The 19,765-nt window shown below is 34.0% G+C and overlaps 1 protein-coding gene and 1 non-coding gene across 8 annotated transcripts in view; both read left to right on the plus strand.

The window, feature by feature from the left end:
- The window catches only part of MIPOL1 (mirror-image polydactyly 1), a 330,717-nt gene that overhangs the window by 68,119 nt on the left and 242,833 nt on the right, over positions 1–19,765 (plus strand). For 6 of the 7 annotated variants that reach the window (XR_005790835.1, XM_040476974.1, XM_040476976.1 and 3 more), the window contains one exon: positions 18,339–18,558. The exons of the other annotated variant lie outside the window; for it this stretch is intronic. Coding sequence is in view for 5 of the 6 variants with exons in the window: in XM_040476974.1 (XP_040332908.1) it covers positions 18,339–18,558 (220 nt within the window). In the remaining variant the exon portion in view is untranslated. The remainder of the gene's footprint in view (positions 1–18,338; positions 18,559–19,765) is intronic. 7 annotated transcript variants of the gene reach the window in all.
- On the plus strand, positions 7,815–7,962 carry LOC121032446 (small nucleolar RNA SNORA62/SNORA6 family). The gene has a single exon (XR_005791275.1). It is a non-coding gene; the product is annotated as a small nucleolar RNA SNORA62/SNORA6 family (small nucleolar RNA).

Raw genomic sequence — 19,765 nt, forward strand, 5'->3', positions numbered from 1 at the left:
GTGTGTTTGTTCTAACCAGTATATTAGACGGAGGCAGACAAGCACACATGCACACGCACACATACAAAGAAGGAGGCACTCACAATGAGACCCACATACTGCAAAAGAGACACAAAGAAAGACACACAGAAAAAGAGAAACACATGGAGGAAGAGATACTGAGAGAGAAAGAAGAAAACAGCAGGGAGAGAGGAAGAAACACGCACAAAGTGATCAAGAGAGGAGATTGAGAGAATGACTGGGAGAGATGCATACTGAGAGCCACACTCAGAGAAAGAAACACAAACAAAGAGAGACACAGACACAGGGAGGGAGATACTGAACTCAGAGAGGGAGGCACAGACACGCATGTTGGAAGCACATACACAGAGAAAGACACGCGTGTGTAGGATACACACAAAAAGAGACCTACACACATAGATGCACAGAGGAAGATACCAGAGACCAGCAGTGAGAAAGAGACAGAGACATACGGTGAGAGAGACAGGGTAAAAAGAGACACACTGAAGGAGATAGAGGCATAGACATACACAGACACACACAAAAAGAGACACACAGTGAAAGAGAGATAGAAAATATATACATAAAGAGAGAGAGAGACATATATGTGGAGAGAGACACATGCACATAGAGAAACAGACCAAGGCACATACAGGTAAAGGAGACAGGTCCACACCAAAAGATGCACTCAGAAAGAGACACCTGCAGAGAGATGGGGTTAGAGAGTGCCAGAGATAAAGCAACAGAGACATGTATAGATGTGCAGATGGATACAGAGAAAGACATTCCCAGGCAGAGACAGAGAGAGACATGAAAACAGAATCTGAGACAGGGAGAGAAAGATCCACAGGCAAAGGAAGAGAACAGTCAGAGACAGAAACACAGTTAAAAAGGCACACAGACTGAGAGATAGCCTGAAAAACACAGACGATAGGCAGGCAGACATTTAGGTAGGTAGGTGGACAGGCAGGCAGGGGACATCTGTCTATAGAGCAAAATACAGACAGCCATAAAGAGAGAAGTTTAGAAAATATTAGGTTTTTAATTGAAGTATCTTACAGTAAAATGTTGCAAATCTGAAATCCCTGAGAAACGAATCATTCTGAATATAGTGTTGCATATTGTTGAAGGCTTAAGTCTGTAGGTACATCATTTTTTATTTCCTCTAAATTGTGTACTTAAAAAAAATGAGATTATTCCCAAAATATTGCACACTTCTCTCCCTTTTTTGGTGCCCTCTACCTCAACCGGGTTCTTCTTTTACCATATATTGACCATACTATCACCTTTTTCAAAAGGATAAAGGCCATTTTGGGGAAAGTTTATAGTTTTAGTGAATGGGTTTTGTGACACTTCATTTTGGTCCATTCTCTTTATATTCAAGTTTGTGATAAGATTGTACTGGTGTGAAGCTGGGAACTTATTTGTTGTAGCTGTTTTTATTCATTTATGATAAACAAGAAATGTTCTTCTTTTCAAGAGCTCAAAACAGTTTTACTCAATTTATGTGCAATAATAAGAAAAGAGGAAGTAAATAATGATGCCCCTGTTACTTATGTTCCCTATTCAGAGGTCACATTGCTGTGGAAGTCATGTTGTTCAAATTATAGACGAAAGGATCTCTAAGGAGCCAAAGGAATTATTTTTAATATATCTAAAGATCTAGAGGCTGTGGAGGAAATACTTCTCATAAGTGTAGAATAACCAGGAAAGAAGTTCAGGAAGGGAGCTGCTGAAGCTCTAGGACACTTAAAGAAAGGAAGGTTTTAGGACTAAAGACATAGATGCATAAAGAGTTTGCAGAAGGCACGGACTACAATAGACGTGACTGAAACATCATTAAGAAAATTTGCATTTTTACGGGCTTTTTTTTTTTTTTTTAACATCAGAAATAGGAAAGACATTCCTTTATATAAAGGGCCTGTTAATGAAACATTATTAAGAAATAAAGTTAAATAGGTAAATGTAATATCTTTTGATTTTTGTGATAAGTGATATGTTTAAACAGTAAAATCTCACATGGTTATTGCCTTGATATCAGGGTTCACAGGATTTATCATAAAGCACTAATTGCTTCAAAGCTCTGTCTTACACTAGTATTCATAGTCTGGGTGGGTAATTAGTTATTTTATACATTATTTTACTTATTTTTTTAAGAAATTGAACTACATAAAAACTTGTATTACACACACATGCCTTTGTGTCACCTTACAAATTTTATTATAAGGAGTGCTGAAGTGGCTAAGCCTTTTCCTAGATTTATCGTAGAAACATTGCTGAAATATTTGAAGTTAGAGTTGATGAGGTATATAAATTTAACAGATGTAACAACTTACTTTTTTTGGTTTTGTTATTATTGACAGTTTAGAAAATGTAAAGCTATAGGGGGTAGGTAGAATGAGTGAAGGTATCTACAGAATGTTTCCAGGTTTGAGTAGTTACAAACACAACTCTAAATGAATGAAATTTTAAGTGTGAGTGAATGAAAGTGTTGCCAGGTGAGCATTTATAACATCTTCTGGCTTCTTAAGAAGTAAATGATGTCTTGCCCTTTTGTGAAATTTTGTTTTTTAGGGCTTTTCTTTTTTCTGCTTTTTCAGAAAAAAAAATGAAGTGTTATAATCAAAGGATGTATGTACGGTCAGCCCCCCCCCCCCCCCCCCCAGAATGAGTTGCTATGTGATTGGTTGCTTAGCCCTTTTTAGCATTTACTAACTATTTACTTATCTGTGTAAGAAAAAAGACATGAGGGTTAGAAGTCTCTGGTGAGTAGTTTTTTGGAATAGTTTAATACATTTCTGGATATTTCTTATTAAATTTGGTGCCTTTTATTAAGTTAGCTGAAACATGGTTTAGTTGTTTATTTATAGTGCACAATAGTCCACTGAAAATAGTTTACATATTTATGAACAAACATATCTGCCATAAACATATATACCTACAATAATGTAAGTAAAAATGACGTCTGAATGCCATTTAAATTCAGAATATTGTGAAACTTATTCAAATTTAGAACCTTTAGGGGTCAGTGTTCCCTAAGAAAGGTTAAAAAAGGTTACTGTGCTTACCCAAATTAAATATTAAGTCTAATATTTTAAATATTTCTTACCAGTTGAAGGTTAGAAATGGTAAGAATCATGCAGTTTGAAGAAGCTTCAGACAAAAACCGTTCAATTTTATGAGTTTCTTCAATACGATTTTTAGGTTTACTATTTTAGGGAATTATATTTAATATGTATTTTATACAGAGTAGTTATTTTCACTTACGTATTATCTCAATTTAAATAAGACTCATGTGTTTTTAAACTATTTTAAGCTTACAGAGTGAACCTGATTCTAAATCATTGTATGCATTTAAAACTTGAGATGAAAAACCACTGCTAGAACTGCCTTTGGGTCCCTTGATATTGCAGTTTATGGGAAATTAGTAAATATTTTTAAAAACCTTATCTTGTGAATTTAAGTGAAAGCAACTGTCCTCTTTGTTTTAGAAGTAGACTAGCAATTATCTTTTATAACCATGATTCTGCTGGTTTTTCTGCTAAGCAAAAATAAATAACTAAAACCTAGGAAAAGGTAACTTGTCTATGGTTTGTTAGTTTCTTATAGAGTCAGAATACTGTGTATATCTAGTTGGTATTTGGGACCTGTGTGCCACCATCAGTCTCTTTTATTATTGCTTCATCTATCTTTGTCATTTCACAAAGCATGTATTCTTTTCACCTTTTGTCCATCTGTTGTTCTGTAATTAAATTACATCTAAAACTATTACGTGATTTGCAAGCATTTTATAAGGGGAGACATCGATAGAAACACTATAGAAAAAGGTCTAGCATGCTTTTAAATGTCTGATCATTATGACTAAAATATGATTGTAGAATCTCATATCATTTTCATAAACTTTCTTTTGAAAGCAGCACAGAAGGAAATGTTAAGTTGCATATAATGGACATCCATTTCTACCAGCAACATAGCTGGTAGTAAAAAAAAAAAAAAAAAAAAGATTCCCTAGGCATTATTAGACACTGCTTGAAATTCAGTGTTTTGAAATCTAGTTAATTAATCATTCCCTGTTAAATTACAGGACTTGAACTTTAATTAATAATTGACTTCTATTAAGTAATGTTATTATTTTCCCTAAAATGCACTGTAATTTGGTTTTGTTTCATAGTGGAAGGTAAATTTTACTGGAGAACCATTGCATTTAATCATTTCAATAAAATGTTAAAGTACAAAGAACACACTTTGGGGGGCTAGATAGACCTGGGTTTCACGTTTTTAATCTTCCACTTACTACCTACCTGGACTTGGGGACAAATTTCATAATTTTTAAATTTTTTTTTTTTTAACGTTTATTTATTTTTGAGACAGAGAGAGACAGAGCATGAACGGGGGGAGGGTCAGAGAGAGAGGGAGACACAGAATCGGAAGCAGGCTCCAGGCTCTGGGCCATCATCAGCCCAGAGCCCGACGCGGGGCTCGAACTCACGGACCGTGAGATCGTGACCTGAGCTGAAGTCGGACGCTTAACCGACTGCGCCACCCAGGCACCCCCAAATTTCATAATTTTAAGCCTGAGTTTTCTTGTATATGGAATAGCGAGATAATTCCCTTAGGACTGTTTTGGAGATTAGAGATTGTGTATGTAAAAGCCCTACTACAACACCTGAAAAAGAAATGAGTTTATGTAATATGTATTTCCCATACCAGGGCAATTATTTTCACTAGTGTGGTTTTTACAGATACTTAAAAAAATATATATATATAGTTAACATATTTTACAGGGCCTAAATAAATGGTGGCGTTGTCATTGTTATTCTACCCAGCTGTGAAAGGCAGGTCTATAAAAAAGTGTTAAAACTATTAAGAAACATACATAATAGTATTTGAAATGGTTATTAGTTTTATAAAAATACTGTCTTCAAATACACTGTTCACAATACCATTAGAAACTTGATTTTTTCCAAGTAGTACAGCTTGTATTTAGTATGCTTATATTTGTTAGGATACAATATAAAGTCAATAATATTCATTTAAGATAAAATATAATTTTATCTGTATTGAAATCCCAATTGCAATAAAATTCAGACTATTGGTACCACACAATGAATTTTTCTTCTCCTTTTGGCAAGTGTGAATTTAAAAATGCATTTTTTATTTTTTCATATGCCATAAATAGGGGTCCTAGGTCTGATTAAGTTTACTGTTCATCTCTATAGGACCTAACTTAACTTAGTAGAGTGCTGGTTGCTTCTCACACAGGACCCTCTAGAATATTTGAGAGAGTGGTTTTAGGACTACTGGCAGCTGGTCAACAAGGATTGATTCATTTACAGAGGAAATGCTAAAAACTCTTAAAAGAATGATTGAGGTTATATTCTTTCATAAAAAACATAAATTTCTTTTATATTAAATAACTATTAAAATAAATGGGACTCTGTGTCTTTATTTTTTAAGTTTGATATGAATGATTCTGTTAACTATTGTTGGCCTCAGTTGAAAAATGGAACGAAAAAAATATGTTTATATGGGGAACTTAAGTTTTCTAACTGGTTATAAAGTTTATGAACTGTACTTTGAGATTCATTGTTTCTTTTTTTTTTTTTAACGTTTATTTATTTTTTGGGGACAGAGAGAGACAGAGCATGAACGGGGGAGGGGCAGAGAGAGAGGGAGACACAGAATCAGAAACAGGGTCCAGGCTCTGAGCCATCAGCCCAGAGCCCGATGCGGGGCTCGAACTCACGGACCGCGAGATCGTGACCTGGCTGAAGTCAGACGCCTAACCGACTGCGCCACCCAGGCGCCCCGAGATTCATTGTTTCTAATATGAATAATTCGCATGTGTCAACTTATGCCATAAATTGTATTTTTTTACTTTATTTTTTGGCAATATTTAAATAGACTTTATTTTGTAGAGAAATTTTACATTCATAACAAAACAGAAGAAAGTGCAGAGTTCTCATGATACCCCCCTACTCAACCCCCTGCCCCCCACAAACACACAACCTTTCCCACTGTCAACATCCCTTACTATAGTGGAACATTTGCTACAATTGTCGAACCCACCCATAAATTCTGAATAAGGGGAAAAGTTTGCAAGATAATAGGAGTCTTGCCTTATTTATTTATTTATTTATTCATTCATTCATTCATTCATTCATTCAAGTGTTTTAAATCAGTTCAGGCTATATTCTTCATGTGGAATTCTCACTATACCTTTGGTCCTTTATTTTATAAAATGATAATTACTATGAAGAATAAGCATAACAAATGGTAAATTTCTTTTTTTAATACGTTTGCTTCTCCCCATTTCTGTACTATTGGTATGATCCTCTCTTTGAACGACTTGTGACTGTTTCTTTGACTTAAGGAAATCCACCTCTTTTTATATGCAAGCTCTATCATATTTGCTTGTGGCCATGAAAATATGAATATGGTTTTTTGAAATAGAAAAAAAAATACCTGAAGTTTTCAGTTTTTTGCTTTGTTTTAAATTCTCTATCCTTAAGATTCTGAGGTCTTTGATAAAATTCCTCATTGATTTCTGGTTATGGCCCTTTCATGCTAGAGCACTTTCTGGAACACATATTTACAACAGAAATCTCGATACGATATCATTGAATCTTCAAGTTTTTTAAAAATTAGGATTTCAGGGGCACCTGGGTGACAGTCGGTTAAGCATTTGACTTCAGCTTAGGTCACGATCTCACAGTTCGTGGGTTCGAGCCCAGCATTGGGCTCTGCTGACAGCTCAGAGCCTGGAGCCTGCTTCAGATTCTGTTTCTCCCTCTCTCTTTGCCCCTCCCCAGCTCGCGCTGTCTCTCAAAAATGAATAAATGTAAAAAAAAAAAAATTAAAACAAAAGAAATTAGGATTTCATCTTACCATATTTAAGATAACAATTGTGGTCTCCATAGTGGCTAATTTGTCACCTTTAGTATGATTCCTGTACAGTCCTGAGTGTGCATTGGCATTTTGTTGATTTTGGAGATCGGAATCAATATTCGTTGTTACATAGACCCAAATTATGGTGATTTACACAGTGGTCGAGGTTGACTGGCTGTTTGTAGAGTAGCACTGATGTGACCACATTTACTCACTGATTTTGGTTATCAATATATCTGATAATTGAATAAAGCATTGAGGGGTGGTAACTGAATACTCCCAACTGTGTGTGTGTGTGTGTGTGTGTGTGTGTGTTACTAAGAACAGCCTAACATGTAGGACATAATTATCTTTAGGAGAGTAGTTTCAGATGCAGTTTTTCTTTGTGTTTTTGTCTTTTGTGTTTTTGTTTTTTCTCAGAGAATATGAAGAAGCAAACAAAACAAGTCAGGCTACAAAATTTTGAAATTTCGTAGTCCAAATGACTGAATTAAAAATATTGACTGAATTTAAAATACTGTAATCTGTAGCTTTTGGATAAATTCAATAATTCCTTGCCAAATAGTAAAATTCTGCTGATAAGATGTAAATTAAAAGTAATTATTTTTAAAAACCCTATTTGACTTTCATTTTTAATTTTGGAGTGAGTCTAGTCTTCACATATGGCACTTTTTAGTACTTCAAAATCAGGATGCTACTAGTGAGTAAAGAGTTAAAAGTGATTAGTTCATGTTGGTAAAATTATACTTGTTGAATAGATACTGAATATATTAGTTTTTGCTAATTACATTTTTTAAATTAAAATTAAATTTTCCTTTTTAAAATAGTTTCACTGGCTGTACCTAAGGTAATTTGATGTATTCCAAAACATAGTAATGCTTATTGATTTTAAGCATTTAGTATAGAAATATAATAAAAACTAAGCACATGCACATTGTTAGATATTGAAGTTGAGGCTGCTGGCTAATCAGTGAACTCAAAAGTGTAGGTAGGGTGCTACGTGAGGGGTAAGTCTAACACCACAAGGGTCTGTGGCCCAGTGAGTGGAGTTTGATAGTAATTCTTACTACAGGTATAAAAAAATAAAAAGTAACTTAAAAAGGAAAGAAAAAAACTAAGCACAATATACTCTTCTTTCTTTAATCAATATTTTAAAAATTTCCCCCTCTCTTTTCAAAATTTTCAGATTAGTATTGATCAGATCAGGATAGGTAGGTTTTATTAATTAGTTTCCTTGAAGCAACAGCATGTATTAGAAGAAATATGATAGGAAAGACATAAATACATAATCTTTAAGGCTTCAGGCATTTGGAAATTGGAGTATAGAATATTCTGGATTCTTTCCACAGATTAATTGTACAGAATTTATAATTGGAATGAATTCCTATTTACACACTTGCTTTTAAGAGTTTATAGTTAAAAAGTAACGATTTCAGTTTGGCAAATCTGATTGTTTTCTTTTAGAAATCTTCAGTGTCCAATATTATAGTCAACTAGTATAGAGATTAGGGCCAGGACAAGTCTGCATTTCCAGGTAAGAAGACCAAAGACAAAACAAAAATTTTCCTTAAAAAGACAATACTTGATCTCCTGAGAATGCAGTAGAGACTTCCTCTGCATTTTTAACAGGCTGTTTGCTCTCTAAGATGTTCTGTATTGGTCTTTTATTACTTTTTTTTTTTTTTTTAAGTCTCTTCCCCCCCCCAGAGTCCTTTGAAATGAACACATTATAAAAAAAAAAAAAAAAAATTTTCTTTTCTCAGGGTTTTTTTTTTTTTTTTTGGTCTCAGGTATTTAATACTTTTTTAAAAAGTTACAAATGTTAAATACGGGCTGACGATACTACATATAACTAACAAGGCACTAGTATAGTAGTCATGGTTGATTAATGAAATGGGGAGTTCCTACCTTTTCCTTTTATGCTTTTGTTTTTTTTTCCTGGAGAAACAAATGGTAAATTTGAATAAAACATACATCATTTGCATAGGAAGTTATGTAATGATACCATATAGAGTATAATGATTTCCTAAAACCTTGTATTTAAAGTAACCTGAATTACAATGAGAGATAAACAGAATATTTACCCATCCCTTATGAGCTGCTGCTGATATGTAAATTTATTCTTCTACTTTGCACAAATATACTTTTGAGCTACTGCTTAAACACTTTGAGGTCCTTAGTCAAACAGTTTTAATGATGCCTCCAATATTATGAAAGTGTGACATTTGATGAATGTCTCATATAGTTTTGATATCTGGGCACATGTCAACAAAAAAAATTGAACATTGGTTTGTCATGCAACACCTAGATAATTTATAATTTTACTGTTTATATCCATCTTGACATTTTTTATCTGCCAAAGGCAGGTTTCATTTGGAATCTTAATCTGAGATTTATTTGGTGGATCTGGAAATCATAGCTAGGGTTCCCACAGGAAATGGTCCATCTACCAACAGATTAAATGGCAGTCCTGCAGTTGTTAGGGGAGCTCTGCATTTAACACACATGCATACTCATTCAGTCAGCACTGTGGAGAAAAATTAAAGTAGTAACCCAGGTTTAGGAACAATGTAGCTAAAAAGTCCCATATTTGCTGAATGACAAAGGGTTATATAGCAGCATTTCATTTTATTATTCGTGCTTGAATTTCTTGTTTGCTCTGTTGAGTCTGCTGACGAATACTAATAAATGCCTGCAACAATCCAGACGAGAGATGCCTGGCAACAAAGCTATGCGGTGGACCTCCCTGATCTTCTCCAGTTCACAACCTGACCTTTTGAAAAATTGGCTGGGCTAAGCTGCAGAATTTGGGTGTAATGGTTATTGTTAACTCCAGCTTTAGGATTTATTAATTTGTGTGATCAAGACTTACCTATACTTCAAAGTTTCAAAAGACCAAACACAATCATCCATCCATTAGAACTAACATTGTGTTTCAGTGATTTCCACTTAGTGTCTGACTGGTGATTCTTCTGTTTTGTTTTTCAAATCTAAAAATGCTCCTAAATAAAATAAAAGGCACATATAAAGAAAATCTGGTTTTTTCTCTTTATATTTCTTATTGGAAAAGTTAGCGTCCATACGTGATTGATGAAATTGCTGAATTCACGGACAGTCGGTATGTGTTCATATTTAACAAACAAAAAATAATTATGAAACCTGTTTTACTTGCGATTGTGGAAATATAAGACTTACCTAGTTCATTCATATTTTAATTACTTTATATAAATTATTCTTATACCACAAATTGAGAAAGGCTGAAGAGGTTAGAAATGCATAGTAGGTAGCCAAAATAATTCATATCACTGAAGGAAAAAAGGAATAAAGATCGCTCTTATGTTAATAAAATTTTAGGATACTTTTCACAATTATTTCAACCTAGATAATATTTGTAATGGTTTAAATAGGATGATACAAGTTTTACAGAGCTTTAATTTATGTGATATGTTCATAAGTTAATTAGGTAGCCTAAGCTTTAGGAGATTACACTATTGTACTGTGTTCATGGTCTTCATACAGTGAAGGATGTTAGAATTTAGAATCTGAAACATTATGATAGAAGTCAGTTCTTACACAGAAATCTCATCTCTTCCCCAGGAGAATGAATATTGATGTGCTCATGACTATGCAGACTTGATGAAACAAACACTTTTAAAAATTTGGTGTAGTACCACCACTTTAAATACCTTTTTCGTAATAAAATAAATAACAAAATTCCAGTAAAATAATTTTCATGGCTAGCCACTGGGTAATTTGAAATATGGTACACTAAGTCATTAGATTGTCTTAATCAAAGATGAAATAACCTCACCACTTCTTTTTGGTATGTTTATCTAGATACACAACCATGTATAGGAATGTAAAAGATGTAGTTTCATTTAAATGTTGAACCTTCACGTGCAAATGAATAAATTATGTGATATTGACAGGTTTCATGATTTTCCAACTTTATAAACCTTTGTAAAATCTTATCTCAATATCTTACAGCTACATCCTGACTCTGCCCTCAGTGTTTTTGACTTCTCATTATATATAAAACACCTTATTAGAACTGCATAAGGCTTTATATCTTTGCTTTCCAACATGGTAGCCACTGGCTGTGTGTGGCTTTGAGCACTTGAAATGTGGGCAGTGTGTATGCGTAGCAATGAAAATGAAAGTTATAGTTCTTTCTTTTTTCTTCTTACTGCTGTTAAAGCCAAAATATATTGAAACCTCCCTGAGAGAGTATCCAGTATCCAAGTGAAAAGTTTTTATTTTTTTAGCTGGAGATCCAAAAGTTACTTAATTTCTTGTGACTGCTAAATTAGAATATCTGAAGGATAAGTGCCTGTGATCTGCTAGCTGTGGTCTTGATTATATTTAATATTGTGCCAATATAGTGAGTGCTCAAATTGTGTTGCAGAAACAGGCAATTTTCTTACTATGAGACTGAATTTAAAGAAATATACTATTAAATTTTCTTTCTGTGGGATCTTTCGCTAGTGTCAGGATTTCTAAATTTTGAAGTCATATTACTTGTGTAACTTGTTCGTTTGATAATCCTCTACATGCTTTAAACCATTATGTGTTAACTGTAAGTTTTAACCTCATTAAGTATTTTGTTTTTATTGTATGTTTCTCATTGAATGAGGCATTGTATTTGTTTTTATGTCCATGTCTTGGTATATTGTAATAAATTTTTACTATATTTGATTTATTCTTTTTATATTTTAATTTAAAAATATTTTTGCTTTAAAAAAATCTTTTGTTTTTAGCAAAGCAGAGTTTTGCAGATAATAATAGCTAACATTTAGTGAGTATGTATTCTGTGCTGACACTTTTCCAAGAGGTTATATAACTTAAATAATTTAATCCTCATAACAACCTTTTGAGATAGGTACTGTTATTATGTACTTTTATTGATAGGGAAATTGATGAGAGAGGTTAAGTAATTTGCTAAAGGTCATACAGCCATGTGGTGGAGCCAGAATTCAAACCCTGCAGTTTGGCCCATGCACTGTGGTTTTGCTAGGAAATCTAAATTCACCAGTGTTCTGCTTGGAAGTTCTAAACTTTTATCTTCTATACACTTATACTGGGTGAGACCACTATGAAATGGCGTAAGTTTCTGATGTCTTTTTCTTTTATATTTGGCAGGGGTTGTGGGGGTAGGCCAATGTATGCATCTGTGGAAAATTGACCCTCCCCCGCATAAAAAACAATTATTTAGTAAAGGAGATAAATAGTATTTGTACACACACATAGATAACCTACATTTTAACTTACTTAAGAAATTGGTAGAAGTTATTTGGGGCCACTAACTGCTACTGTTGCTCTGATTATGTTGAAACTAATATTCACCTAGAAAAATCCTTACCATTGAAAAAAGACATCTTTGGTTTAAAATATGGGACTACTATTGTAATTACATCAAATTTGCAGTCTTATTTAATAGCAAAAAAGTGTCCTGTCATTTTGATGTTCTTACATAGTGTGGTAATAGATAATATATATAAAAAAGAAAGAAGCTATAAACATGAAGTTTTTGGGTTTTTTTTATATTTATAAAATTAGATGCTATAGCATAAATAATAACCTTTCTCTTCCAAAAAAAAAAAATTTAAAGAAGTGATGACCATTGTGTTAGCAAGCATCAGAAAGAACATTAATAAATTGCCTCCTTTATGGTTCATTTTAGATACAAATGCCCCTAAGTATCACCTGCATCTGAAGGTGCAGAGGATCCATTTATTTGAATGTACTTGCCTATGGTATTTCTATTGCCCTTTCTCTTTTCTGCCCCTGAGCTCTCAGGTAGTTGTGATGTTGCTATTCTGAGTAACCCCAGTAGGATCCCTAGAGACAATTCTAGCTCAGCCACTCCGAAGAAACAGCTCTGTAAACAGTATTGACCCCCCCAGGGGACCATCAAATCCGTTTACACAGATACCAGTTGTCACAAACTATTTACAAAGCCAGACAGAACAGAATTTCCCAGCCTTTAAGAATCCCTATTTGATTCTAGCCACCTCCTCACTTCTGTGTAGTAGTTGTGAAATAACAGTTATTTTTGGCCATGAGTCATGATTTCTTGGGTAGCCTCAATTTAACTGAGTGTATTCTACATTAACTAATGTATAATTGTCTGGACAATTGAACCCTAAGGGGATCCTAAGGCTTTCTTTCCTAAGGTAGGAAATGGTATAATACAATAAATTTTCTAGACTAAGGAGTTGAGAATTTAATAGCAATGCTAGCATTAAGATAGTTGCCCATACTGGTACTTCCAGAAATAGAGACTTTGTTAGATCATGAAAATGATCCATTGGAAGCAGCATGAAAGTTACTAGAGAGACAGAGGGTCTTCAAAGCATATATTGCAGGTAGCCTAGTTACATGTATTAAGTATTAAAATCCCCCCTAAAATCTTTTCAAAATCCACCCATTTTGCCCAGATGAGTAAACTGTCTCTAGCAATAGCAATTTGAGAAATAACTAGTAGTTTTCCTCTGTAAAATTACTTTGAAATGGTCACAGGATAAGCTAATATGGTAGTGATAGCATAAGATAGTAATAGCAAAAACTGGGAAATATATTTGGTTTGAAGTGGTCAAATTCTTATGTCCAATAATACAGTCCTCACAGAAGAGCAAATAAATAACTAAAGGAATTGATAGTAGTTATAAAAATTCCCTGTTGTTTAACTCTTAGGAAAGAAAGTTAGACTTCAGAGTCTTATGAATTATGAAGAAGACATTGATAATTTATTGTCTAAGTCCATATGGAGAAATATATTTAAATAGTAATAATTTTGTTAGTCATAATGATGGAATAGTTAATAATGACATTGATTAAACACTGAAGCAGATTACTAAAAAAGGTTATAGAGTTTCCATTTTAAACCATATGAGAGAGGAATTAATAGAATAGTTTTAGTTTTAAACTTTCATCTGTCTAGAGATATTTAGAAATGAATAGGGTTTTTTTTGTTTTAAATATATATCTTATCTTTCCAATTGACTGGTGTGCAAAACAGACCTGTAACTTGCCTTTTTGTTGCATTGTATTGGCATATATTTATACTGCTGTATGAAATACTTTTTCAAGTGATGGGGCAACCCAGACAGCTTAGCTGAAGCTTTTAGAGGCTTCACCCCATTATCACTTCATAATGGTCTTTCTTGGGGTAGCTCGGTGGCTCAGTTGGTTAAGCATCTGACTTTAGCTCAGGTCATGATCTCACGGTTTGTGAGTTTGAGCCCCACATCGGGCTGTCTGTTGTCATTGCAGAGTCTGCTTCAGATCTACTCTCTCCCTCTCTCTCTGCCCTTCCCCCACTCGTGCTCTCTCAAAAAAATAAATAAATAAAAATATTTAAAAAAAGTAATGGTCTTTCTTTTGGGCTTGAGAGTGTAGGGAGAATAATTGAAGACTGAGAGTCACTAAGTGCTATCATCTTCTCTTGGTTGGAGATGGTACTAACTCAGAAATTGAACTTAAGTTGGGCCTTGAAAAAGGTAAATCAAACTTGACAAAATGCAATATGATAGAGCAGTATCTTAAATTTGACTTGAAAAGTCAAAGTACATAATGCCTGCAACTTACTCTCAAATGTTATGGAAAAAATTACATAGGTAGGTAGATACAGAGAGAATGAAGAGAACAATAAAGCAAGTGTGGTAAAATGTTAACATTTGGAGAATCTGGGTGCCTTGACTCAGTACATAGGAACTCTGTACGATTTTTGTAGCTTTTTTATTAGATTGAAATTATTTCAAAGTAAAAAGATAAAAAGAAATGACTTCTCTACAATCAATTCCTCTCAGCTCCCTCATTTGTCTCTGTTTTCTTCAGCATGTTGATGCAGTCAGTGAAGTCTTGGCTCTCATTTCTCCTTTCCATTTCTTGCCATTTTTCTGAATGATTTCAGTGTTTTAATAGATAACACTTTCAGTACCTTGATTCCTTGATTTCTTCCTCTACATGTACCTTCAGTCTATTTCATTTACCCATTCCCAGATGAACCACATCTTGGACTTTGTCTTACATATCACTCATTTTAGGAATTTTTACTCCCTGACTATAACATCTTGTCATTTCAAGAAAGATATACAAGAAATGTCTGTGTTTTTCCTAAAGCCATTCCTTCTCCTCTGTACCCATGCTTGTTCTTCCTGTTACTTTATTCTTAGAGTCTGTCAACTTTTTCATTACATCATCTAACTCAAACCGTTTGGTAGTTGATTGCTTTGCACATTCCTACTTGTCTTTTGTTGGAACAGATGCCTTTGTGAAATCTTCCCAGAATCTTCTAGTTGAGCATCAGTATGTCTAGTATGTTTTATGTTTGGTCTCTATGACCCGAGTATAGCCATTTCTACGTTGTATTCAAATCGCCAGATCGGTTTGCCTCCTCACTATACTAGAGTCCTTCAGGGGAGAGTCTGTTTCCCACTCCTTTGTTTTCCTAGTACTTTCATATAACATATCATATTGGAGGTTTCCATTAATTAGTTAATAAATAGATTAATTAGAAGGGTCAAACTTCCTATACAGAAGTTGAATTCTGATTTAGGATAATGTAATATGGCAGAGTAGAAAAGCATTGAAAGAAGATTTAAACAACATTTGCTATAATGGAAAAAAAATAGGCAGACAAAAGGAAAATTTTATAAATCAGCCTTGTTTACTCCAAAGTAAAATTAAATTTTCACTGGCAGAATATGTATGGATAGTTTGATTTACAGAGCAGGCTCCAAATGCCTGGTAAACAGTTACAGTTAGGAGTTTAAAAGCTTCTAGTACAGAGCAAGATTAGAAACATCTTTAATTAATCAGAGCCAAATCACACAGTACAGGGTTCTTCAAAAATATTAAACATTTAGAATTAAATTCCAGAAGTACATTAGAACTTGCTGAGTTTATTTTAATTACACTATAAGAGATTATAATTACTATAATCCAGGAGGGATCTGCATAGAGTCCTTTTATTGGGAAGCTCTGAGTTTGGAGAAGATAGTACATTCCCTGGTGAAAAGGTGCTGATTTGCCAGGAATTCAGCAGAACACAAAACTTGACATTAAGTAACCTGAAGTAAGAAAAAGAGCTATAAATATAGTAAGCAGATAGAAAGTATACATACCAAGAATGAGGTAAAGTAAACACTAGGAGGTTAGAAATTAGAAACTGGGAGAAGAAAGATGCTAAACTAAACCCAGAAATACAGAAGTAAAAATATGGGACGAGTTGTACATAGTGGTAAGGTAATGGTAATGTAGATGATGGAAAACTGTAATTCTCTTTCATTTTAGTAAAAGGTGATCCTTGAACAATCTGGGTGTTAGGAGATCCAACCCTCTGCACTCAAATTCCTGTATAACTTTGACTCCCCCGAAACGTAACTACTTAATAGCCTACTCTTGACCAGAAGCTTTACCAGTACTATAGTCAATTAACACGTGTATTGTATGTTGTATGTATTAATACTGTATTCTTAACCATAAAATAAGCTAGAGAAAAGAAAATGTTATTAAGCAAATCATAAGAGAAAATACATTTACATTTCTCTATTGTAGTTATAAAAGAAAAAAATTCACAGATAAGTGGACCTGCACAGTTCAAACCCATGTGTTCAAGTGTCAGCTGTACTTTTAAAATTACGTGTTAGTGTTAGAAAGCATGGTTTATAGATACAGTTGTATTTTTTAATGTCCATTTATAAAATTCCTTAATTCAGATTTTGAGGGTTCCATTCTACTAACACCAGCTTCTCCTAGAAAAGTAGCCTGATGAACATCTGAAGCAAACCATGTAAGTGTTTTGAAATGTCAAAAACCAACAGGATAATTTTCAGATACCTAGAATTGTTAAAGTTTAAATAAAAACAGTATAATGTTTTACTGTTTAATGGTTCATAGATATCTTACGGCATATAATTATGATGACATAGTCTCCCTATTTGTTTCGTCAAACAAAGTGAAATTGAGAGTAATTTACTAAAAACAAGTGATTTCTGATTTAGCTTCAGCTACCAACGAGATAATGCCCAGGACTTAGGGTTTATGACTGGCTTAACCTAGTTTCAGCATATCCACAAGCAAAGAATTTCTCCTTAAGAAATGAATACTTTGTGAGAAGTATCTTATTTATAAGTACCCCTATTTTGTTATTTATTCTAAAACTACTCTCCTCTGCTTTTCTGCTTAAAAGGATTTTAAGTTTGGCAGGTTGGAAAAGGCATCATCAACAAGCAGGTGAGATTCACTTGCTTTTTAAAGTTCAAGAGTTATTGATACTGGAAATAATAAAGTATTTGTTACAATCAGTATTTGTGCCTGTTGGTCTGATTTACCAGTAAAAGAGTTTGTTTTATGTAGTTGCATGTGTGTCATTTTCTTCCAAAAATTTCACCATAGTATTAGATATACTATTCCTTTGAAATAGCTGTTACATACTAGTTACAGCTTAAGATAATTTTTATGAGATAGCCAGGCATTACAAAACAGATTTTCTTTTTTCTTTTTTTTTTTTTTTTTAATTTTAACGTTTATTTATTTTTGAGACAGAGACAGAGCATGAACAGGGGAGGGGCAGAGAGAGAGGGAGACACAGAATCTGAAGCAGGCTCCAGGCTCTGAGCGGTCAGCACAGAGCCCGACGCGGGGCTTGAACTCACGGGCCGTGAGATCATGACCTGAGCCGAAGTCGGATGCTTAACTGACCGAGCCACCAAAGCGCCCCATATTTTCTAATGTATAATATATATCTGATAAGATGGAAGTTAAAAATAATTTTTCTTATATTGTGTTAATTTTAATATTATGATAATGATTACAAAAATAATAGCTAACGTTTACCAATGTGCCTAACTCTAGGCCAAGTACTTTGCATCAGTCAGCCCTTAAAGTAACTCAAGTAAAAGTGCTCTTATGTTCTCATTTTACAAACAAGAAACTTAGGCTTTGATGGGTTATGTAACCTGACGAAAGTTATGCATTAGGCAAAGCTGGAATTCTAGCCCAGGCAGTTGGATACCAGAGTTGCATGCACAGTATCACTTCTTTATAGTCATTTGCGTATCGCATCCTATTTTTTGAAATCTAGAAAAGAAATCTAGAAAACAGTGCCCCTAAATCTGTGTTTCTCAGTTTTGGTTGGATGCTGAAGTCATTTGGACACTCTGACACATTTTGATTTAAATAATACAAGATGTGGTCTGGGCTAAGGATTTCTAGAAACTCCTCAGGTTATTTCAACCTGAAGTGAAGGTTGTAAACCACTGCCCTAAATGCCCCCACCAGATGTGGAAAAACCGCTGTACGTTCCTGATTACAATAGGAGTAAGACTAGTAAGTACATGTTTAAAGCTATGAGAGCACCTATTTCTACAAAAATATTCATTTCAATGATTTAATATGTAGCTATGGCATTTCACGTATCATTTGTTTTTGTTTTGTTTTAAATACAGAGATAGCCCATAGTTACCTTGAACAAGAGACTACAGGGAGAAATAAAAGTACAGAGCCAGATGAGCAACCAACTGTGAATTCTAAGGAAAGCATGCATCAGAAATCCAGTGAATTGGTTAATGAAGCCACCTATGAGGACACAGAACTGCCAGGGCAGAGATCAAGGAATTTTCCTTATCCAGGTGATGAGACAGCTGACTGCACTATTGAAAAATCCAAGTGAGTGCTGGCAGCCTTAGATTTAGAAAGTAAGACTGAGAGAACTCTTTCTTCCTCCCTCCCTCCCTGCCCCATTCGTCTCTCCCTTTTTTCTTTTTGGCTTCAGCTACATTGGACATATCATTAACTTATTAGAATTTGGGCTGTCTACCAGAGTTTTCTACTGTTTTCATTATGTTGATAGAATGGATGTAGATTGTTAAGTGAAAAAGCATAAGGTGAGTTTAAATGAAGGCCATGAGATTTTATTCCTTCTTGTTGAATATTATTTTCTGTGACCTTTCATTTTGGATCTGGAAGTAACTGTTAAGTTGACATAAATGGGAAATTATTCATCAGAGCCAAAAAATGGCAACTGTAGGACAAAATAAGCCCAAAGATGTGTTTTGGCTTTGATTAGCGTGATTTTTTGTTTAAAGGAGTTTGATTACTTTTAGAAGGGCCTTGTACTTTCCCATTTGCCTTCTTTATTATTTTCCATTCTACAGCTTTTAGCATTCACCTTACCTACTTATCCCATGACGGGATTTGAATTTGTGACCTCTGTGACTTTTACCTCTATGGGATTAAAGTACTTCCATAATTAGTCATATATTTTGAAAATACTGCAGAATTACTGCATAGGGGCATAGGGTTAGGGATGAATGAAGAGGTGGTAAACATTTTATAACCATGTTGGAAAAATAAATAGTAGAGACTGGTCTAAAGCCAGAGTATGAAATATCTTAATATAATTGCAACAGAAGGTATACATGGTAGGTAAAACTGCACTGACTGTGCCAGACCTCCCTGCTTAATTGCTTCTTAGAGACTCTAAAGTTTACCTGTGCTTACAAGTTTAATATAATGCCTTCAAAAAATAGTCCATCTCTTTCCCTTCCTTTTTACTACCTGCTGGCAAGTCGATACTGTCCTCAAATAGCATACAAAATGTCAAAAAAAATTATTTACCATTAAATGTTACAGGAATAGGTTTTCAGTTTTGTTTTGAGTTTAATAACAAAAATATGATATTCTGTCAACCACACTGAAAAAAGTATGATTCTTTCCATTTTCAGAAAAGTGAGATATGTATCTAGAGTCCTGACCAAAAGTATAAATTGAATTATTCACATCCCCTAAAATCTGAATTCTTTACGTATACTTAACAATGAATTACTATAGAAATGACTAAATGCTTTCCACAGATTTAGTTCCCTCAGTTGAT

Source organism: Herpailurus yagouaroundi, unplaced genomic scaffold (assembly GCF_014898765.1).
Source record: "Herpailurus yagouaroundi ecotype Mexico unplaced genomic scaffold, PumYag 141, whole genome shotgun sequence".
Lineage (NCBI taxonomy): Eukaryota > Metazoa > Chordata > Mammalia > Carnivora > Felidae > Herpailurus > Herpailurus yagouaroundi.